The sequence below is a fragment of the Antechinus flavipes genome, chromosome 4, assembly GCF_016432865.1.
Source record: "Antechinus flavipes isolate AdamAnt ecotype Samford, QLD, Australia chromosome 4, AdamAnt_v2, whole genome shotgun sequence".
In the NCBI taxonomy this organism is placed as follows: Eukaryota; Metazoa; Chordata; class Mammalia; order Dasyuromorphia; family Dasyuridae; genus Antechinus; species Antechinus flavipes.
In genome coordinates this window covers 311179573-311204598 of record NC_067401.1, presented here as the reverse complement: position 1 = coordinate 311204598, position 25026 = coordinate 311179573, and the positions used below count along the sequence as shown (strand labels likewise).

The following is a 25026-nucleotide window of genomic DNA, read 5'->3' as shown; positions in this document are numbered from 1 at the left end:
GAGTAAAGAGAACACAGAGGATTATTTGTCTGAGATAAGGAAAAGAAAAATGGTCAATTAAGTGGGTTGTGTTTATGTATGTATATGTATGTGTTTTCTAATGATTGACAGGAAAAGAGGCAAAAGAGATTGGAATTTAATATGCTTCTAGAGATAAGCAAAGGGAAATAAAATCTTACTTTAATCATGTGGTAGAACATTTTCAAAAGTCATCAAAGTTTAAGTGGGAAAATCTGGAAATCAAAAACAGGCTACATAAAAGAGATATTTAGAATATTCAGTATTGTTTGTGGGTAAAGCTTAATCTGTATAAAGAAGGAACTGTTAATCCTAATTTCTAAATTTTAACATATATTAGATAAATCCCCTCTAATTCCTTCCCCCAGTCTTGTGTTAGAATAGGAAGAACAATTATTGTACATGTTCAATAAGAGGCTTCTTTCCAGGGTTATCTGCCTTCTGAAAGATTATTGAGATTGTTCTCTGTTATCAAAATATTTTTGTTCCATTTTTGAATGCAAAATTGGTTATACAAAATTGGCTTAAAGCCCTTATGGAGGGAATCAGAAAATATTTCATTCATGAGGAATGTGCCTGAAAGAGGCATATATTTTGCCAAGTCAAAGGGAGGTACTTTTTTTTTTTTTTTCCCTTGGACAGAAGCTTTTGGAAATTATCTAAAAGTTCTGATTCAGCCCCTTTCTTTTCAGGCTATGAGACCTAATCTTGTGTTAAAATCAGGTATTTTGGCATAGGCTTGAGGTGTTTATCCATCCTTTTCTTTTTGTATTAGGCTGATTATATTAAAGGTGTAGAACACTCTTAAAACAGTGACTTCCTTTACTTATGCAAGGTCACTTTCTCTGCAAATTTTAGTCATAGAACTTTGTTCAGGATGCTGAGAAAAAGTGATTGAGTCAAAGTCATACACCCTATGGAAGCATATTGAAAATCTAGGTTGGTAGATCTTAAAGAATATTGATGCATAATATAAAGAAAGAAGCCAGTTTCAATCTGTTTTGAATGGAAATATAAATAAAAGTAATTGTAGTTCCTGAGTCTTCTTTCTCCTTTCCCTATAATAGATATTATGTTTTTCCTTTTCCTTTAAAAAAAATTCTCACTTTGTTTGACTCCATCAGTTCTTGATATACCTGTAGTTTTGAAATAAGCAATTTTCAAATCCTGCTATGAACAATTTAGCATCACCTCCTTAGACAGAGATAATTCACATTCATCTCTTAAGCCTCTATCAGTTTTCTTTATTCTTTGTGGTACTCTTTTTTTTTTTTAATGCTTTTTATTTTTCTCTTAGTCTTGATTCATGCCTTTGCTCATGGGAAAAAGTGAGACTTCTTTATGCTGATGTAATACCTTTGTTGGAAAGCTTTTAACATATTGCATCTAAGGAGTTTTCTGTGGGGAAAAGCAGATAGGATTTCTTTTTCTTTTTTGTTTTGTTTTTTCCCTTTAAGTGGGTAGTTGAAGATGGAGTGTAGTAGAATAAGAAATTAAAGTTCACTATATTGAAATTTCATTAGAGGATATGAACTAAATTTCAGTGAAAAATAACCAACAACAAATGCCTGCTATATCACTTCTAAAACTTGATAACATAGGCACTACTTGTAGAAGATTCTCTAGTTGTGAAAGATTGGAGGGAGTTTTGGAACATGGATTCAAAACCACATGTGACCTAATATGCCAGCCATCCTTTCATAAATAAAGCAACTTAATCCCAAAGAGATTATGTGATTTCCCTGAATTCACAGAGGCAGAACGTGTCAAAAGTAGCATTTGAACTCAGTTTTCTTTACAACAGATCCATTGCTCATTTCACATTAGCATACTACAATCTTGGATGATGACCAAGTAACCTACCTCAACCTGAAATTCAGGATAAATGGAGAACCTTGAATGATTTTCATCTTGTCAATATAATTATAAATGAAACATCAGTTCTGAAATCCAAACTACTGAAATTTGAATCCTGCCAGAGATTCCAACTAGATGCTCAAATCCTGAGCAAATTATTTAATTTTTCTTAGCCTGGCTTTCCTTAAAAATGGGAAAATTAATATCTTATTCACAGGGTTTTTGAGATATTCAAAGGAAATTATGTATATGAAGTACATTGTACACTTTAAAACAATATTAAAATATTGAAGTTTCTCTAAGTTTAGTAAAAGGCCTCACTTTAGCTAGTCATATCCAAATTCAAAGTTAATTTTGAGAGGAGGTAAGATGGGAAAAAAGTCCACTTGGAAATGTGGATTAAAATATGGAAAAAATGACCCTCCCCAAATCACTGTATTCATTTCTGAAGGTCATAGGAGTAGAAAGGCTTGAGGGCATTATTTTTGGAAGAAAGAAGAAAAAAAATATCCTATGTTGGCTATGCCTCAAATAATGATTTCAGTTTGTCTCTCTTCCTCTCACCCAGTTCTCCTGATTATTGCTTCTTAAAACTGTTTGGGCATGAAAATGTATTACCACATCTTCAGTTCTTTCAGTCAACAGTTTCTGGCATGTTCATTTCTTCTTCTGGGATAGTCTCACTTGATGCCAGGAGTTAATTGCTTTTCTATTATGTAATAATACTCCAAAAAAGTATTGAAAATAATCTTATTTTTAAGGAAGATTAAACACACAATCCCCACTTCTTTTACAATAAAATAGTATTGTCTGTTACATTTATTGTTGCATTGAAACATTGAATATGGTAGAATGAGTCAGATTCTTAAAATTTTAGCTTTGATATACTGCCATACTGCATTCTAGAATTGTAGTTTTCAATCTGGGGTCTATGAATAGATTTTAGGAGTCCCATAGCTTTTTGAGGGAATACAAAATACATAGGATAATAAAGAAACCAAAAGTTAGTAAAATAAAGTGGTTTTCTTTATTATTCTATGTATTCTATTTAGCGCATTTAAAAACACCATATTGAAAAGGAGTATAAAAGCTTCACCGATTGTCCAGAAAGTCCTGACACAGGAAAAAGTCAAGAACATTTACTCTAGGACTCTCAATAGATTTAATAGGAAGAGGGAAGTAATTTCCTTTCATTTTCTTCCTATATTTTTTTCATTGAGATGATTATTTGCTTATTTCTTTGATTAACCTTTCAGGGTATACTCTGCAATAGTAGAATGGTTGAATTTTTATTCAATATTAATAACAGCAATAATATTCATTATTATTAGGGAATATTGAATATTGAATTGAATTCATTATTTAATAACAATTGTATGCAAATCACCATTCTGGATGCTTCTATTGGGATACAAAGTTTAGATAATCCATGATTTCTGCTCCTGTGGAATTTAGTTTATATTATATATGACACAGAACAGTAAAATAAAAAAAAAATAATTCACCAATATATAAAAGATGTACAGGCAATGATTATGTGGAGATGAGGAAGAAATATTATTGCTAATTTTGATCTTTGAGATTTTTTTTAAAATAACTTTTTATTGACAGAACCCATGCCAGGGTAATTTTTTACAGCATTATCCCTTGCACTCACTTCTGTTCCGATTTTTCCCTTCCCTCCCACCACCCCCTCCCCCAAATGGTAAGCAGTCCTTTACATGTTAAATAGGTTACAGTATATCCTAGATACAATATATGTGTGCTGAACCTAAGTTTTCTTGTTGCACAGGGAGAATTGGATTCAGAAGGTATAAATAACCCGGAAAGAAAAACAAAAATGCAAGCAGTTTATATTCATTTCCCAGTGTTTTTTCTTTGGGTGTAGCTGCTTCTGTCCATCTTTGATCAATTGAAACTGAATTAGCTCTCTTTATCGAAGAGATCCACTTCCATCAGAATACATCCTCAAACAGTTTTGTTGTTGAGATATATGATGATCTCCTGGTTCTGCTCATTTCACTTAGCATCTTTGAGATATTTTCAATTTCAAGAGAAAAAATAAGATTGTATCATTTAGGAGTGGTGGTGAATTCATGAAGGAAATGGGATGGAGTGGTGTAGTTCACAGGAGCTAATGTTTTCTTTTCTTTTTTTTTCTTTTTGACTTCAGTAGAAAAATATTTATTATATTTCATATGCATGACAAAATAGCAAAAAAAAAAAAAAAAGCAAGAATCCTTTAAAAGTAAGATCTTTATGAATGAACAGTGATGAAGATACAATGAAATTCCCCTTTCTCAGAACCTCTCACCTTCCTTTAGAACTCAATATTTTTTTTTCTCTTGCTGGCAGAAACTCATCGTCTTTTCTCAGGTCTCCCATTAAAAGAAACAGATTGTTGTTGTTTGTTGGTTTAGTGGTGGCAAATAAGAAACAAAAACCTGTACTTATATGATCTGATAAAGAATGAAGTGAGCAGAACCAAGACAACACTGTGCATAATAAAAGCAATATATCATGATGATCAACAATGAATAAAATGGTTACTCTCAGCAATATAATGAGTGACAAAGAATTCCTCATGAAAAATGCTATCTCTAGAGGGAGGACTGATGTAATCTGATTGCAGATTGAAGCATATGATTTTTCACTTTACTTTTCTCATTTTGTTTGTTTGTTTGTTCTTTTGGCAACATGTCTAACATGGAAATATGATTTGTCTAAGTGTATATGGATAACCTGGATCAAATTGTTAGCATCTGGGGCAGAGGGAAGCAAGAAAATTTGAAACTCATAATTTCAATGTGTTAAAAATTGTTTTTATATTTAATTAAAGATAATATTAGTAAAGAAAGAAAGAGCTGATCGTGGCTGATAGAAGAGCAAAAAATACTGAAAGTAAGAGTTGGGGAGGCATATCTTTGCTGGAGTCAACCTCTTGATTTGTTATTGCTGTTATTGAATCATTTTAGTCAAGTCCAATTCTTCATGAGATCATTTGAGCTTGACTTATCAAGAAAGCAACAGGTTTTTTGTTCCTTTTTTTTTTTTTTTGGCCATTAACTTCTCTAGCTCCTTTTATAGATGAGGGACTAAGGCAAATGAGGTTTACTGACTTGTCAAGAGCTAATGTTTTCAAGGTATAAAACTGTATACAGAGAACATCCAAATAATCCAGTTCAGCTGGAGTGTAATTTTTTTTTTAAAGGGATTAGTAGGAGGTGACACTGGAAAGGAAGAATGATGTCAGATTGCAGAAAATTTTGAATGGTGAGCCAAAATAAGTAGCGTAGAAGAGAAAAAAATATGAGAGAGTAGTATGGGTTAAAATCTCATAAAATTCAAACATGTGGACCACTTCAGTTCATTTTTACAAACATCTCAGCCCTGGCAATGCAAGACTAAAATGAGATACTGATCTTCATCTCAAAGTTTGTAGTCTTACTTGAGGGTACTGAGATAATTCTAAGTCATAATAAAGTAAGTGCTTAGGAGGAATCCAAGGAAAGATCTGAATGATTCATGAATAGACTGAATAAGAGGGCTGTTGTCAGATTCAGAGGCAGGAAATGTTATATCATTGAGGAATAGAGTGAATGGTTCATTTGAAGGTTTTGAAATGGCAGTATTGGATAAAATTGGCAAAGCTGGTTGGAGTAAGGTCTGGGAGGAGCTTTAAATCTTGACTAAATAATTTTTTGCTAGGCATAGGGAAACAATTGAAATACTTTGATGATAGTGAGACAGATGTGAGTTGAAGAAGAAGGAGAATGCAGAAGTCTTGAGGTTGGGGACATTTTTTTGTGGGGTGAGTGAGGACTTTATATTCCTTGTACTTAGTAACTTCTTAATATTGAATTGAATTGAGGTAAGGCAGCTGTTACTGTAGTAAGATCCATAATCATTGAAAAGGAAAGAAATAAGCATTTAATTTCTTGCTATGTGCCAGGCACTTTACAATACAAATATTATCTCATTTGTTCTTCACAATAACTCAGAAAGATACGTGCTATTATTATCTCTTTTCATAGATGAAGAAACTGAGGCAAACAAAGCTTAAATGAGTTGTCCAAATTCACATAGATAATAACTATCTCAAGCCAGATTTAAGGTTAAGCCTTCCTCACTTGTGACCCAGTACTCTATATATTGCACTACTTATTTGTTTGACAGAATAGATCCAAGATCTTACAAATTGGAAAATGGCATTTGTCATTGTTAGGGAGGAATTAAAGAAGATTGAGCTTTTGAACTTGAGTGATTAGAAGTATGGTAGTATCATCAATAAGTCTTCATCAAAGAGTGATTTTGTTGTAGTGATAGGAATATTTTATTGTGTGTGGCCCCAGGTGTTGGGATTGACTCCCAAATTTCATGCTGCTTTTTTTTTTTAATCTGGAGAAAGTCATTTCCTCTCAGTTTCCTCCCTTGTAAAATTGGGGATAAGAGGAGACAGATGGATTAGAGAAAATACACAGACTTTTCTAAGTCTGTGTTTAATGGCCCTTTGATAAGGTCCTGGGTCACTGGGGTTGGTAGAGAAACCCTGAAATACTGATAAAATTATTCGCTGAGGCAAGGAGGAAAGGGTACTAATGGGAATCAATTCAACCTTATAGTTCCATCTTCTGTGGAGGTTGTGGATTGCCACACTTTGTTATGTTCAGTCAGAAATCCAAGTTATGTCAAAGCACTGAGATTAAATTTCCCCTATAAATCTGTCCATGGCCCACATCATCTTTATTGAATCCCTTTTGCAGTTAGCTTGCCATGGCATTTTGTCTCGTGTCTTTCTCCTCATGTTTTTCCCATGCCTCACAGTATCTTTCCTCTCATTTTTCCCCTCCCCCTTTCCCTCTCCCCTTCTGCTCCCCACATCTCACCATGTTTCATGGTATCTTTCTCCTTATAGCAACTAATTCTTTTAGAGTGCTGAACTCCTCCATTGATTTAGTTTACCATTCAGTGGTATATTCACATCTCATACTGTATTTCTTTATAGATTCTTCTAAATTCCTATCTTTGGTAACCCTATTTTTCTTTCAATTCTATTTCATATTTACTGTTCCTGGTATCTATTGTATCTCTTCATCTTCTCTGTAACTTCTTCTCTTACCTTTTGCCAAAGAGAATGGCCATTGTAAATTCATGTGATTTAATCACATGAATCACATTTGGGGTACCTGAACCCCAAATGCATCCTCTATATAGTATCAAAGAAAAAAAGATAGAGATTCTGGATATCAATTTGTGTGTGCCCTTTGATCTAATGATAACACTGCTACATCTATGTTCCAAAGAGATCAAATGAAGAAGGAAAAGACCCTTCTATGCTCAAATATTTTTAACAGCTCTTTTTGTGGTGGAAAAGAATTGGAAATTATCAGGATGCCCATCAGTTAGAGAATAGCTGAACAAGGGATGTGTGTGTGTGTGTGTGTGTGTGTGTGTGTGAGAGAGAGAGAGAGAGAGAGAGAGAGAGAGAGAGAGAGAGTGAAAAACAGAGAGAGAGAGACAAAAGAGAGGTTGTGTTGTAAGAAATTATGAAGGGGATGATTTCTAGAAACTTGGGAAGATTTGTATGAACTAATGCAGATAATAAATAAATTTTATTTATTATATAATATATAAAAAAATAAAATGATCAGAAGCACAAGAATCAGTTTAAATAATAACAGCAATATTATGAAGACTTCAAAAGACTCTGATGAATATGACTACTTTCCCAAGGGATACCATAGAGTTCCATAGGACTCAAAATGAAATATATTACCCACTTCTTGATACAGATTTGATAAACTCCTATTTAAGTTATTTGGGGGGGGGGGGGTTTAATAAGGTGGAATGTGCCTGATGAGAAATTTGTTTTGCTTGACTATACATGTTTATAACAGAATCTGTTTTTCTTTTCTTTTCTTCCTTTTTTTTTTTGGGGGGGGGTTAGGGGGTAATAGGAGAAAGAGAATCTAGATCTGAAAATAAAATGTTTAAAAAGAAAGATTTAAGTGGAATGTAATGAGTTCAGTTTTTGCCATTACTCAGTTTATGGTAATGGTTCACTGGAAATCCAGGTGGAGACATAATAGTAATGGTTAGAAACTTTTGATTAAAGCTTATGAGAGGTCATTGGTGAAGACAGGGATTTTAGAGTCATAATAATAACTCATACTTATACAACATGTGAAACTTCAGAAAGCTCTTTCCTCTCAATAGGTCAGTAAGGTATAGGTAATGAAAATATATTACTAAAAGCATTTCATAATTGAGGAAACTGAGACTTAGAACCAAGTGACTTGTACATTTGTAAAATGAATCAGTCTGAGATGAGTTGAATGTCTCCTAACTTCATCTTCTGATTTTCTTTCCTAAGTTTTATTGGTGACTTAAAAAGAAAAATCAGTTCTTTTCTGATACATCCAGATAATCTTAGTGAATCTTTCCTCTGTAACAGAGAGGAAAGTAGTATATAAAACTAACAGGGAACAGCATCTGATAGCATATGTATCATTTCATTTGCATCATCACCCAAATTCTAAGAATGTATTTTTTTCATCATTCTCTAGGACTAAGATTTGTCCTTGTGTTAATTTCTATTAAGGTATCTTTTAATGTTAATTTCATTTATGTAATTGTATATGCTGCTCTGGTTCTTTTCTCTGTGCTCTATATAAATTTATACAAATCTTCTCATGGGTTTCTCCCTTTAAATTTATTAAATTTGATAAGGTAGAAAGCTTCTTAATACATTAATACAACACTTGTGTTAACTATTTCTTAAATTATGGGCACACACAATGTTTCTCTGTTTTTGTTACTACAAAAAAAGTGTTATAAATATTTAGTGTAACATGGGGCTTTTCTTTCTTTCTTTGCTTCCCTTGAGGTACATATTCAGGGGTAGTATATCTAAGTCAAAATGAATGAATAGGTTAGTGACTTTCCCCCTATAATTCAAAATCGTTTTTCAGAATTGTTGAATGCATTCACAGCTCTTTCAACAATTCAACAATTAATGTCCCATTGTTCCTTTACATTAACTCTTTACATCTTTTTTTCTATGCCATCTTTTAATCTATGATTCTCTGAGATTTTCTATCAACTACACCAGGCTGCCTCTGCTTAGAGGTGATAATTGAGACCATGATTGGATAAATAAGAGAGTGCAAAGAGAAACAGAAAGAGGAGGGTCATGGACAACCATGGAGAAGTTTGTATGAGGAAAAAGATTTAGAAGAGGAAAAAAAATCAGTGACAAGAGAACTGTGTCAAATGTAATTAAGAGGTCAAAGAGAATGAGGTCTGGAAAAAGCCCTCTGAATTTGATGACATGGAAGTTATTAGTGATTTTGGGAATAGTCTAAACAGAAGATAAGAAGAGAAAGCATTATTAAGGTTAAAGAGTAAATGGTTAATGTGGAAGTAGAGAAAATGCTTTAGACTTTATTTAATTTTTTTCATTCTTATCATATTATTTCATGATGCCATACATTAATCATCACCTCTAGGGTTAATTAAGTTAATTCTAAATTTCTTTGAAGAGTAAATTGAGGAAAAACACTCTTAAGAAAGTTTTTACAACATAGCATTAGTATTATGATCATTATACCTTAGATGTCTTCAACAGTCTTGTGCTTATTATTATTATTATTATCTTGTTTCTTTGACCATTCTTTATAATATGACCTTCTATGTTCTCTCTCCTTTTTTTTTAAAGGTTAAGAAATACCTGGATTTTTATAGTAGGCTCTTGATTATCAATATATTATTGATTTGTGGGATAACATAAAAAAATTAAACAAAAACTATTATTATTTAAACATTCTTTTTTTTTTTTTTTTTAGTAATAGAGATTCTTGCATTTCTCAGTGATAATTCCAAAATTTAGGTTGACTATTTTAGTGATAAAGAATCCCCTTCTACATGTTTCATGGAAGGATTAGTTTTGATTTGACATAGGAATTTAGTTAGGGTTTGAATTCTTCCTGAAAGCTTATTGTTGATCAAATCTCATAACTTCTTTCCACCCAGGGTTCCTTACTTTTAAAATGAAAAACAAGAATATTTATGATTTATCTATCACAGGTTTATTGTAGGGGTCAAATGAAGTAATTATGCACAGTGTTTTGAAAACTTTAATGAACTACATTATTTTTCACTTCATTGTATATCCATATGAATTTACTGTGTTACAAGAAGTAACAACTTTAATTAGATGTTCATTAATTAGATATTCAGAAGTGGAAATAGGTAATGAAGAATGTAATGGGATTCCTAATTGGGCTTCTTTTTTACTACAAGTTGCATTCCTCTCACTGAACTATTTTTCACACAACTGAAAGTGATATATTTAAAGCACAGACAAGACCATATTAATGTCCTGTTCTAGAAGATCTAATTTCACTGTCTTGCATTTAGAATTGAATAAAAACTAATGTTTTTGAAATTCAAATCTGCCTCCAGCCCATCTTTTTCAAAACATAACTCTATTTGGTCCTTCATGGTCATCTGTATGGGCCTGTTTCCTGTTCCATGTTTATAATATGAATTTCTATTCATTATGCACATACTTCCTCTTACCTCTCATTAGAATCCTTAATCCCCAACAATGAATCTTCCCTTAGCCAATAGTGCTTCCTTACCTCCAGATTATTTTGTTTAGACTTCGTATATGTTTCACCTTTATATCAAGAATATTAAATCTTAAAAAGCAAGAGCTACTGCTTGACTTTTGTTTTTCTAACCTCGTCTTAGTAACCTCAGACAGAGTCCTACAAAGTACTTAGCAAAGAATTGTGTTTAATGATTAATTGATTATTGTTCAGTTTTTTCTCAGTAATACCAAGGGAACAAGAAACTAAAATGAAGTTAAATTTTAAGTAGGAGGGGAGAAACAAGCATCCGTTGAGTATCTCCTGTGTGCTGAGCACTGTGCTAAGTGATTTTCAAATATTATTTAATTTGATCCCCACAAAAACCCTTAGAAGTAGGTGCTAGTGCTATTTATCTTTTCTAGTTGAAGAAAATGAAGTAAACAAAAGTTAAATGATTTGTCATGTCACATAGATAGTAAATATCTGAAGTGATATTTAAAGAAATATGTTTTCTGCACTCTGTCCAGCTTTCTATCCACTAAAGTTCTTAAAAAATCTGTTATGGAGTGGGGGAAATCAGACTCAGAAGGCAGAGATTTTATGTTGCTGTTTTCTTATTTCTTGTTTTAAAATGATGCAATAACTACAAGTTGTCTTCATAAATCACCTAGAAGATCCAAATTGCGGTAATTTGATAGAACTTTGCAAAGGAATCAGTGAAGTAATATTTTTTCTAGAGAAGATTGCCAATTACTTTAGTTATTTAATTAAAATAATTTAGTTATTTATTGAGTTATTAACTCAATTTAATATTGAGTTCAATTGAAATGTTAATATTTAAATGGGGAATTTACTTATTTTAAAAAATATTTCATTACAGTTCAAGTTTTTGCATTCTGTATTCTTGTTTTCTCTTCTGCTTATTTTTCCCCTTAAAATCAAAGTCAAGCAACAGAAATATGTTAGAATTTCTTAACATATCAGTAATTGAAACTTACTAAAGAATGGTAGAAATTTTAAGATAAGGAATATAAGAAGGGTAATAATTTATCCAGTGTTCATTTCAGCAATAGGTAACAGCTAGAGCTAATTCAGTATTCTTTCAAGTATCAATTGCAATGACCACTAATATCTAATTGTGAATTGATTAGGAAGCTATAATTATTGGAGGCTTGTAAAACTAATTTAAAAAGCCTACTTCCATCTTTTCCTTTTTTAATGAAAATCTATCAGTGATGGAATTGGCCATATTCCAAGGACATCTTGTTAAATTGTGTATGGTAATCACAATGGTTGTTTCTCTAAGGGTAACCAAATAGAGCAAAATCCCATTTCTATAGAATGGGTCATGAACAAAGTCATTTAATTAAAAAAATCCAACCCAACCCTGAATCCCATATTTCTCTTGAAAGGGAAGTAGTGTGGTTTTTGGTAGAATGAGCCAGGAATCAAATGAATTCCAATTGTCCTATCCCCCAAATAAATACAAAGCAAAAAAAAATAAATAAATAAAACCCACCTGTCATAAAATGAGAATGTTACATGGCATGGATTTGAAAATAATAGACTGGAAGGAAATTATGAATGAATTTTTTAAATTATATGCTACATCAAGACAGTTTTCTAAAGTACTGTATAATGTGAGTTGAGGTGTGTTTTTCTATGTGTGTTTAAATTGATTTTTCATTCATTTTGTGTGGAATGCTTCCTCATTGTTAAGTAACAGATTTGGAGCTGTAGATAAGTTGCTGTACAAATCAACTTGTACAGGGTTCATTGATTGTATAGCACTTTAGGAAATCATAGATATTATTTTGTAGCCTCCATTTTTTCAGTTAATTAACAAGCATTTGTAATTCACTTATTATGCTTCAGTTATTGTAAAATGACCTCTGTGTTGCCATATCATCACATTTTCTCTAGTATACACCCCTCCAAAAAAAAAGCCCCACCTCAGAATATGGTCTGTGTTTCATAAGAGGTATTTCTTGATTTAATATGTCATTCGAAATTTAAAAAAAAATTGTGTTATTTTTATTGAGTAATAATTTAACACTCAGTATTCTGTTCTACAATAGCAAAACTGTGTTTTAAAAGACATTGCATTCAACTTCCTTAGAAAAGATATTGGCTTGCCAATGACCTCATTACAAAAAAATGAATGATCATTTTTGAAAACATAAATAGTTAATTTATTATATGCAATAAAAAGTAAACACATAGGTTACTAACTTTTAACTGAACCCTGTGGAGCTTTATTGTAATAACAGACTTAAAAGTAATAGAATGTGAACATTTTATCCAAATTATTCAGTTGTACCAAATAAATAATGTTGATTATATTAAGTTTTCATACAAAGAAAATTAATGCAGAGAAGATTAGAAGGGAAGCAATAAACTAGGAAAACATTTTTACATTTAAGGCTTCTGATAAAGGCCTCATTTCTAAAATATATAGAGAATTAACTCATTTATAAGAATTCAAGTTATTCTCCTATTGATAAATGGTCAAAGGATATGAACAGACAATTTTCAGACGAACTTAAAACCATTTCTAGTCATAAGAAAAGGTGCTCTAAATCACTATTGATCAGAGAAATGCAAATTAAGACAGTTCTGAAATACCACTACGTACCTCTCAGATTGACTAAGATGACAGGAAAAGATAATAACGAATGTTGAAGGGGATGTGGGAAAATTGGGACACCAATACATTGTGGATGGAATTGTGAATAGATCTAGCCATTCTAGAGAACAATTTGGAACTATGCTCAAAAAGTTATCAAACTATCCATATTCTCTGATCCAGCAGTGTTTTTACTGGACTTAAGAAATCTTAAAAGAAGGAAAGGAACCCACAAATGTTTGTGGCAGCCCTTTTTGTAATGGCAAGAAACTGGAGTTGGAGTTGGAGAATGGCTGAATAAGTTATGGTATATGAATATTATGGAATATTATCCTTCTGTAAGAAATAATCCGCAGCATGATTTCAGAGAGGCTTGTAGAGACTTGCACGAACTGATGCTAAATGAAAAGAACCAGGAGATCACTGTACACAGAAACAACAAGGTTATGCAATAATCAATTCTGATGGATTTGGCTCTCTTCAACAATGAAATGATTCAGATCAGTTCCAATGACCTTGTGATGAAGAGAGCCATCTGCACCCAGAGAGAGGAGTGTTGGAACTGAGTGTGGTTCACAACATAGCATTTTCACTCATTTTGTTGCTGTTTGCTTGCATTTTATTTTCTTCCTCATTTCTTTTTTTCTCTTTGGTTTAATTTTTCATGTGCAGCAAGATAATTGTATAAATGTGTATGCATATATTGGATTTAATGTATTTCTACCATGTTTAATGTATATTGGATTAGTTGTCATCTAGGGGAGGGGGTGGGGGGAAAGGAGGGAAAATTGCAATGCAAAGTTTTGTAAGGGTTCATTTTTTTTTTAATAACTTTTTATTGATAGAACGCATGCCAGGGTAATTTTTTACAGCATTATCCCTTGCATTCACTTCTGTTCCTATTTTTCCCCTCCCTCCCTCCACCCCTTCCCCCAGATGGCAAGCAGTCCTTTACATGTTGAATGGGTTGCAGTATATCCTAGATACAATATATGTGTGCAGAACCGAACAGTTTTCTTGTTGCACAGGGAGAATTGAATTCAGAAGGTATAAATAACCCGGGAAGAAAAACAAAAATGCAAGCAGTTTATATTCATTTCCCAGTGTTCTTTCTCTGGGTGTAGCTGCTTCTGTCCATCTTTGATCAATTAAGGCTCTCTTTATCGAAGAGATCCACTTCCATCAGAATACATCCTCAAACAGTTTCGTTGTTGAGGTATATAATGATCTCCTGGTTCTGCTCATTTCACTCAGGATCAGTTCATGTAAGTCTCGCCAGTCCTCTCTGTATTCATCCTGCTGGTCATTCCTTACAGAACAATAATATTCCATAACATTCATATACCACAATTTACTCAACCATTCTCCAATTGATGGACATCCTTTCATTTCCCAGCTTCTAGCCACTACAAACAGGGCTGCCACAAACATTTTGGCACATACAGGTCCCTTTCCTTTCTTTAGTATCTCTTTGGGGTATAAGCCCAGTAGAAACACTGCTGGATCAAAGGGTTGTAAGGGTTCATGTTGAAAAATTAACCATGAATATGTTTTGAAGATAAAAAGCTTTAATAGAAAAGTAAGCATAAAAACTTTAAAATCCTGGAAAAAATTATTCAATTGTGATGTTTAATCATCTGCAACCATCCTTGCTCAATTTGAATGAAGTAAGGTCTTGAGTATTTATTTTAAATAATAATTTTTCATAACTTCCTTTAATTATGATTTGTTATGATAGTGAATACTTTTACCCTCAAGGTATATTTTGAATCTGTATAAATATGTTTATGTGTTGTATGTATGAAATCATATTTCTTATAAAACGTCCACTTAAATTATACATAGTCTATATACTGGGAGGCTCCCTTTTAGAGGACTGAATTTTAATAATTAAATATCTGTGGAATCTTTAATTTTTCTCTTCCTCAAACTTCTTTTGATTTTCTTTTTCCCCCTCATTTTTGTTTTTATTGTATGTCATTTCAGGATCCTACATGGTGGTAGATTCTTCCAATCATGACCCTGGAGAAAAAGCCAGACTTCAACTTCCAACAATGAAGGAGAATGATACACATTGTATTGATTTTAGCTATCTGCTATATAGCCAGAAAAGGATGAATCCTGGCACTTTAAACATATTAGTTAGGGTGAATAAAGGACCTCTGGCTAATCCAATTTGGAATGTGACTGGTTTCACTGGTAAAGATTGGCTTCGGGCTGAGCTGGCAGTGAGCACCTTTTGGCCCAATGAATATCAGGTAAAAAACTGTGGTTTTTGTTCTTGTTTTTAATATCCTTTATTAGCATTAATGAATCTCTTTTGTGACTAGAATGAATGAAATTTTTTTTTTGGGGGGGATGTTAATTCTTAGTTCTACTAAACTATTAAATAAGTGGCTAGATCTCACAGAGAAATGAGATTAATCCAAACTCATGCTAGGACAAAATTCAATTTTATATGTTTGTTCCAGCAATCACTGATTTGTAAGGCCGTTAAGGGATGGGGAAGGGAATAAGCAGATTCATAGCACCTACTAGGTATCAGAAACTGTATTAAGTGCTTGCAGAAATTTATCTTACTTGATCCTTACAACAGTCCTGTGAGGAAGGTAGTGTTATTATCTCTGTCTTATAATATTTTAATTGTATGTTTTATTTGTAATTTTATATAAATTTATATTTTATGAGGAGGAAATGGAGGCAAATATTAGTTAAGTGACTTACCTAAGATCACACAGTGTCTGAGACTGGGTTTGAACTCACATCTTCCTTACTCCAAGCTCTGAGTGTTTCACTTGTATCACCTAGCTGCCATATGATTTTCTTTTCTTTGTAGTAGAAATCTGTTCCTTTCTTCCTTCCTTCCTTCCTTCCTTCCTTCCTTCCTTCCTTCCTTCCTTCCTTCCTTCTTTTCTTTACTTTCGCCTTTCCTTTTTTCCTCCTTTCTTCCCTCCACTCCTTTCTTCCCGAAATATCTAATTTCAAATGTACTCTGAAACATTTACTACCTTGGTGACCTTGGAAAAGTCACATAAATTCTCTTTGTTTCAGTTTCCTCAACTATAAAATGAGAGTAATAGCAGAACCCACTTTTCATGATTCTTGTGAAGATCAAATGAGATAATATTTATAAAGTACTTGGTACAGTAACAGCTATTGCCATGTTAATATTTATTTCCTTTATTTTCCTGCTAACAATTCCTTTTAGTCAAACTTTGAAATAAAATCTATTTATATACTGACTGCTTTTCTGGTGGCTGTAAAATTGTACTACATAGTTGATACATTACTTTTTATCTTACATTTTTTTGGCTGCTTAAAAAATATTAATATATGGTTGACTCAGTCTTTTGAGGTAAAATAATATTTTTAGGGCAACATTTGTGTAATCTATTTTTTTTATATTGCTAATTATCAGACCACTCTGAAAGTTGTAGTTTTTTCCTTTTTAAAAGTCTGACTCATCTTGTATGCAAAAATTAAGTTCTGGTCTAGGATTAAATCCATTTTTTCTTTACTGGGCAGTGAGGTTGTTACCAAATGAGCCACAAAGATATAACTCTCAAATCTATTAGTGGAAACCTAATCTGCTGTTTTCCATTAACTGGGAGCACATCATTAATCAGTACAATGATGCATGATAAAAACTACAGGGGTGGCCAGAAATTGGTGTGAAATAATAGTTGAATTTTTTTTCCTCTGAGAAATAAACCATAAACTCTTGCCACCTAATTTGTTTTTTATGATTTTTTTTTCAGAAAAATAACAAATATATGAAGGGTAAAGTCTATTACATCCCACCCCTGCCCACCCATCATCTTTTTTTTTTTTAAGACATTTTGTTTTTATCCAACTTTCATGTCTTCAATAAATACTTTTGCCATAAAAAGGGTTGGTACAATTCAAAATAGAGATCCCTCTAACTTTAGCTGTAGGGAAAATTAGGCATGATATGAACCAGGGAGTTTTAATTCATCAAAATATCAAGGGAAGACATATTTTCCAAAAAATGTGAACTTTAGATAAAATCTTTCCAGTGGAATCTTATCTGAAATGGAAGAGTTTGAGGATGATGGGTGTATTATACACAGTAAACCCATAACAACTTGTTTTTATTAAACATTATAAAGAACAACAATAATATATTATGTAGCTGGATGACATAATCCCTATTTTCCACTATACTTGACCCTTAATCTCTCCCCTCCCCCTGCCTTTACTTCTTGTAAACCAGTTAGCTAACCCCGCCCCCCAAAACATAAAATAAAATAAAATAAAAAAACAAAAACTTGAAATAAATCAAGAAAGTGTTTACATTGGGATTTTTGACTTGTACTAATTTCTGAAGTTGTACTTTTATCTAATTGATTTCTTTTTTTTATAATAAAATGTATGTTGTTGCTGAATTTTGTTATCATGATCGGTTCTTCATTTCTTATTCCCTTACTGAACCCTGCCTGGCAAAAAGAAAAAGAAAAAAGAAAAAACAAAAACAAGTGAACAAAAACTTTGTTACAGAGACCTTCAATATTGTATTCTAGAATTTTCCTGTCCCTGTGCACTGGGGGAAAGATGAGAAGGTTTTTATTATATCTTATTTGGGATTTTTTTTTGAGGGGGGTGGCGGTTCCATTACCCCAAGTATATAATGTTAATACTAATATTTAGCATTTATTTAGTGCTTTAATGTTGTAAGACTGTTTATATATGTATTACCTCAATTGATACTAACAACAAACCTGGGGTTGGTGCTATTATTATCTTTATTTTACAAATGAGGAACTGAAGCAGAGAAAGGCCAAGTGACTTGCCTAGGATCACAGAGCTAAGTGCTGATGGCTGAATTGATGTCAGTTCTTTCTGATGCTTAACTTCAGACTATACTGGGCCATCTAGCAGCCTTAGAGCTTAGTAGATGGTTTTTAGAGTTCAACTCCCTTTTACTGGTCTTTACTTTTATATTATTATAAGTCATTTTAAGTATTGTTCTACAATAAGTGGTTCTCAAAGTGTGGTCTAGAGAATTTTGGGGATCTCTGAAACCCTTTTAGAGGGTCTGTAAATTCAAAAATAGTTTTTATTTCCAATGTGGTAAATATCTATAAATATAATCCAGATAAACAAAAACACTTTGGAGAGATCCTCAATAATTTTTAATAGGATAAAGATACTGAAAACAAAAGTTTAAGAACCACTGTTCTACATTGTTTTTCCTGGTTTTGCTTATTTGCCTCTGCATTATTTTAAGTGCTGATAATTCTCTGAATGGATTTCCCTTATTTATCATTTCTCACAATATTATTATTATTCAACTAATATTATTCAGTATTATTCAACTAATTCATATATCTTAGTTTTTTTTTTTGTTGTTGTTGTTGTTTTGTTTTGTTTTTTGGTCACTCTTCTATCAGTAGGTAATACTTTATTTGGATTCTTTGCTTCCAAAAAGAGGGCTACTGTGAATACTTTTAAAAGATATTAGTGTATTATTTTTGCTTTGGTTATCTACCTAAGAATGCTAACACTTAGTATTCATTTATTTTTCTTGAATCACATCCAGTTGAAATCCAGAATATTTGAAATATGTTATAGCTCTACCCAAAGAGAATCAATATACCCATAGTTCCTATAGAATAACATGAATTGTTCCCATCTTTTTTTCTTCTCATATTTACTACTTTACAGGAAATATGGTGAAATTTTAGAATTGTTTTAATGTGCATTTACCTTTTTGTGATTTGGAACAAGTTTTCATGTGATCATTTATAATTTTCAGTTATTTCTAGAACAGTTCATATCCTTTGTCCAGTTAACTATAAGGCAAGGTGTTTTTTTTTTTGTTTGTTTTTTTTAATGTAGCCAACTGAAAATAAAAACTTTTTTTTTTTTTTCTCTATCTCTTGTTTGGTTAGAAATAGCACTTTAGATATAACTTTAAACAGACTAAGCAAAAGCAAAATGGATCTAATTAAAAGAGATAAAGAAGGAAACTACATCTTGTTAGAGTATCATATAAAGAGGTAATATCAATATTAAACATATTCACTAAATGGTAGAGCATCCAAATTCTTAGAGAAGTTATTTGAGTTGCAAGAAGAAATAGCAAAACTAGTGGGTTATATCTATCTCCCTCTTTTACAACTAGAGAAATTTAACCATAAAGTAAACAAGAAAGAAGTTAAGGAGGTGAATAGATTTTTAGGAAAGTTAGGTATGATAAACCTTTAGAGAAAAGTGAATGGGTATAGAAAGGAATATATCTTTTTCTCAGTGGTACGTGGCACCTACATAAAATTTAACTGTTTTAAATGATAAAAATCTCACAATCAAATGCATAAAGGCAAATATTAAATTCATCTTTTAAAAATCATAATGCAATAAAAATTATAAAGAATTGTGGACAAATAGGCCACAAATTAATTGGAAACTAAATAATCTAATCTTAAAGAATGAGTGGATCAAACAACAAACCATATAAACAATATTGATTTAATCTAAGAGAATAACAATAATGAGACAACTTCTGTGAAAACAGCCAAAGCAATTATTAGAAGAAATTTTATATCTCTAGATGAGTAAAATACAGAAAGATGAGCTAGAAAAAGAGCAAATTAAAAACCACCAATTAAATACCAAATTAGAAATTCTCAAAATCAAAGGGATGATTAATAAAAATTGAAAGTAAGAAAACTATTGAACTAATAAAGATATCACTTTAAAAAGTATTTGATCACAGTATGATTTGTTTTTCATGGTATGACCTTTAATATTCATGTTTGGGTCCATTAGCAGTTTATTCTTCTATATAGTTATGCATGAGATTGCCTTCCAGGTTTCTTAACAGTTCTGTTCAATTAATTGCTTTACATTCTTGGTAAGGTTAATTTTGGATTAGAAAGACCCTTTATATTAGATACTATAATTTGGATTTTGGTCTTTTTCTGCTGCTACTTCATCTACATGTATATTAAAATGTTCCTCTTATCTGTTTTTTTTTTTTTAATTTTGGTTGATACCAACAAGGTTGCAAAACTCAAACTATTTTAGTTGTTTTCTTAAACTCTGGAATACTGTTGTGATTTGTGTCTCTTGTGTCAGTGCTCTGGTGAGTATTAGTGACCATAATTTAGATATATTATGAAAATTCATACTTTAAAACTTTGTTTGCATTTACTGATATATCTTGTCCTTAGACAAATATAATAAACATAAGACTTTAAAAATAACAACAATAAAGTCATGCTATTTATCAAAACTATCACAGTCAGTATCGTGCTATTTTTTTTAATAGTTTAATTTCAGAAAGCAAAAGCAGTAATAGAGATTTTAATTTTTTCTCTCATTTTTTTTTGGGGGGGATGAATTATTTTTATCATCATCTTGTCAGTTGCCTCAAAAATATGTAGATTAAAACATATCAGCAAATTAAGACAAACTGGTGATGACTTTTGGGTACTTCAAAATTTGTGTTGATCCTGAGGGAGGGGGGGAATAAGTAATTCAAAGGAAAATAGATGAGATGATGCTTGTTTACATTACAATCCATTTGGATTCAGTTGGAGCAACCCGCTTGCTGAATTAGTGTGTTTTGATTCTTTAGCTTACCATACCATTGCATTAATTATTTAGCATATATTTGATTTGCTTGTCTCCATATATCAAGAAAGGAAAAGGGAAATGTCTTACTAGTTTGAGAGTCCCAGCAAAGCTCAATCACATCATTCTGAGCCATTTAAAGCCTTCTAACATTGCCGTGGCATCTAATAATGAAGCACTACATAATAAAAATGTAGATAAGCACCATTTTAAATCAGTTTCTTCCAGTGTTATGTTGACTACTACCTTTGATAGTTGGTTATTTTTTGTTGTTGTTGTTTAATTTCTTGGTAGTTAGCATTTTTGTATGGTTTTAGCTTCTATGTGAACTCTTTATTTTAAAATACTGAGTTTTTATTTTTAATTTTTTACCAGATTGTATGTAGTAATGAAACAAAGTCATAAATTTGAGGTGGGGGAAGACCAGAAAAGTTACATTTATTTTTATACATTTGTGATGTCTTTTGGTAACCTGAGGCATTAATTTTGAGGCCTGAGTGGACAAGTGAAAGACTGTGAAATCAAAATCATTATGAATTTCTGCTAGCTTTGTAATTATAAGAGATTGTAGAAGAAAAAAAGCCCAAATAGGACAGCTCACATACTTGTTGGGATTTCAGTTTTACCCTTTCTGAAGATGTTCTTCAGTCATTCAATTGTGCTTAATACTTTGTGATTCTGTGGACTATACTGTCTGTGGGGGTTTTGTGGCAAAGATAACGGAATGGTTTGCCATTTCCTTCTTGAGTGGATTGAGGCAACACAGAGTTTGAATGACTTGCCCAGAGTCACACATTTAGTAAATGTTGGAGATTGGATTTGAATTCAGGTAATCCTGACTATATATCCAGTGCTCTATCCACTAAATCAACTAAGCTGTCTTTCTGGGGATTCTGAGATATAAACAAATAGTGCACTAACAGTGAGGAAGAACACACATGGAATAAAAAATTTTAATTGGATTTTTAAGTCTATTCAGGACTTCTTTAAGTGTGGCCTTAAATTTATCAGCATAAAACTTGCTTTTCTATATAATTTTTATTTATTTAATTTTATTTTTTTGCTGATGCAATTGGGGTTATGTGACTTGCCCAGGGTCACACAGATAGGGACTGTTAAGTGTCTGAGATTAGAGTGGAACTTAAGTCTTCCTGACTTGAGAGCTGGTATTCTATCCACTGTGCCACCTAGCTGCCCCATTCTGTGTTATTTTTCATGTATCAGTATAAATAATCATTTCATATCACTACTTAAATTTGCAGATAAGAATTAGATTTTAAATATTTTTGAATAATTCTTTAAAAAACAAAAAAACATTTTCCATTGCTTTTTAGAAGTACTAAATCAATTCTCATTTTATAGTTTGAAAGGCAAAAAAAGGAAATGTCTATAGTCATAAAATTTTACTTAGTTGCACTTCAGTGAGTAAAAGGAATAGGCAATAGGAAATGAAAACTTTTTTTTTTTTTGAAAAATATTTTTCAGAGTTTTGTAACAGTATTATTGTTCCTAAAAACAGTTGTAGTATTTGGCTGTGATAAATTTTACTAAAAACTTTTCATACTTCAAAAGTGATACAAATCACATTCTATTGTGGACCTAAGCAGCATATAGGTCCCCACAGGAAGGAGTACTCATTGCATAAATACCACTGCTAGATTTTAAAACAGAAACAATAGGCATGTGATTGTCAACTATTTTTGAATGTCTATTATATATAGGGATGATAAAAAAGAAACTGAAGACTCATATTGGGGGATGATTAATATTTATATGATTAAAAGGAACAAGTGTTACAGAGAAAGAGAATGGGACCTAGTCTTGACTTTATCATTTAGTAACCATGTTAGACCTATTGATGATCTCTCTAATCCTCTTTACTCATAATTATCATGTTTACTCACCAAAGATATATATGATGGATGAAACTTTTATTAACTATAAAAATGCTAAAATCTACATATTTAAAGTATTATTGCTGTTACATGTCACACCATGAGATTGGCTCACAAACAACTTCAGCAACATGTATGAACCACATATATTGCCAGGGAATAAAATACATGTGCAGCTCTCCGAGAGGCTTCAGAACTTTAACTAAATTAAGCTGATACTTGGAGACATTCTTTAAATAATTTTTTAATCCACAATCTACTTAGCTTGTAACTTCCATTTGTTTTTTCTATTACAGGGCTTTATATATAAATAGATCAGTATGTGATTATTACCTGCCCATTCAATAACCCCTTCTAATATGATTTCTGTTTATATTAGGATTAAAATTATTCCCTTCGACCCAGTAGGTGGCCATTTCTTATCTTTCATTTTCTCTGCCTAGGTACCTCTTACAACAGAAGAGGGAGCCAAAATCTAGAGCTATTAAATAATTTATCTCAGTGTTACATGAATAAAAAGTAGTTGATGTGGGATTTGAACCTAGGGTCTCTGACTCCAATTGCTCTTACCATTTTATCATAACTACTCTTCAGTATTTCATAAATCAATGTCCTTTGTGTACTCTCCCTGGCCCCTGAAATTCTTTTGTAATTGTTTTGTGCATATATATATATACATACACACACACACACACACACACACACACACACACACACACACACACACATATATATATATATAATATGTTTCATGTATTATGTATTGTTTTTCCTTAAAAATAGGTACTATTTCAATTTTACCTTTATATCTTAAGTATGGTACTCTAACACATATTAAAGTCTAATAAATTGCCTGTTAATTGATTGAATTTGAGTTAAGAGAAACTTTTTATTGTAGGGAGATATATAGGACATGGTATAATATGAGCAAAAACATAGTCAGAAAAAGATATTGGGATCTGTTTAATTTTCCAAGTTATACTGTTCTCTTTCCTTCTCCCCTTTCCCTCTTCACCAGTGTTTTGCCTCTGACAGTTATCTACCTCAGTTTGCCCTTCTCCTTTTCAGCCATTATCCCCTTTCTTTTCCTTTTCCTCTTCTACTTCTGCCTTTCCTTCTATCAGCCTCCCTCTTTCTTTCTCCTTTTACTTTTGTATAGGGTGAGAAGTTTCTATATCAAACCAAATAGATATGATATTCCCTCTTTGAACCAAATCTGATTAAGATTCAAACAATGCTCATCCCCCTCACTTCTTTCCCTTAATTGTAATAGTTCTTTTTTTTTTTTTTTGCCTCTTCATGTGATGTAATTTACTCCTTTTACCACCCCTTTCCCCTTTTTTCCAGTACACTCCCTTTCTACTCCTGTGTCTTGTCCTCCTCCCCCTTCCCCCCCTCCCCCTGCTCCCCTAAGGCAATTGGGATTAAGTGACTTGCCCAGGGTCCCACAGGCAGGAAGTGTTAAAATGTATGAGGTCAGATTTGAACTAAGGCTCTCCTGACTTCAGAGTTGATGCTCTATCCACTTCACCACCTAGTTGCTCCTCTTTTTTTTTTTTTTTTTAAATTATCACATTAAAGTCAACTTATACTTCTACCCTCTAAATATATTCCTAACAAAGTTAAAGTTCTCAAGAGTTAATGAGATCATCTTCCCATGTAGGAATATAAACATTTTAGCCCTTAAAAAGTTTCCCCCCCCTTCCCTTTTTACCTTCTTATGCTTCTCTTGAGTTCTGTATTTTAAGATCAAATTTTCTGTTCAGTTCTGATCTTTTCCTCAAAAATAATTGAAAACCCCCTATTTCATTAAATGTCTCTATTTTTCCCTGACAAAATAATGCTTAGTTTTGCTGGGTAGTTGATTCTTGGCTGTGACTTGTTCATTTTCCCTAGAATTTAGAGTGTATGGATCAGGTAGGCTCTGAAATCCTTTCTACATTTATTTAAAAAAAAAAAAAAGATGATTATGGAAGAATAATTTTCAAAACAACATTTCCATTCTTTCCAGGAATATCCTTTTCTTCTGTTAGATTCTTACTCTTATTTTAGGAACTCCTTTGTTCCTCACCACCTCGATGAAGTTGCTTCAGCCTCCAAATATCACAATACCCTTTTAACTTCTGTAGAATTTATTTGGCTTTTAACAAGTAATCTTTGTGGTATATCTTTAATATTTATATCATATCTCTTTAATCTGATTATAAATTACTTTTGGCAGAAACTATGCTTTAAATCTGTTTGTATTATTAATAGTTGATATTATTCTCTAGATATAATTCATTCAACGTTTCCATCCATGGAAAGGAGAAAAAATGATTAGGCAGCCAACTATTTATTTTTAAAGGATAAGGTAAAAGTATTGTTAACCTTAATTGATTTCCATAGGATTTCCTGTGTATATATATGTTTGTATATGGTCCGGGTTTTTTTGTAATAT

General features: G+C 32.1%; 1 protein-coding gene across 1 annotated transcript in view; it reads left to right on the top strand.

Annotated features, from left to right (window-relative positions):
- PTPRK (protein tyrosine phosphatase receptor type K) overlaps positions 1-25026 on the top strand; it is a 539585-nt gene that overhangs the window by 81308 nt on the left and 433251 nt on the right. Inside the window, exon 2 of the mRNA XM_051997718.1 lies at positions 15082-15353. Coding sequence (XP_051853678.1) covers positions 15082-15353 — 272 coding nt within the window. The remainder of the gene's footprint in view (positions 1-15081; positions 15354-25026) is intronic.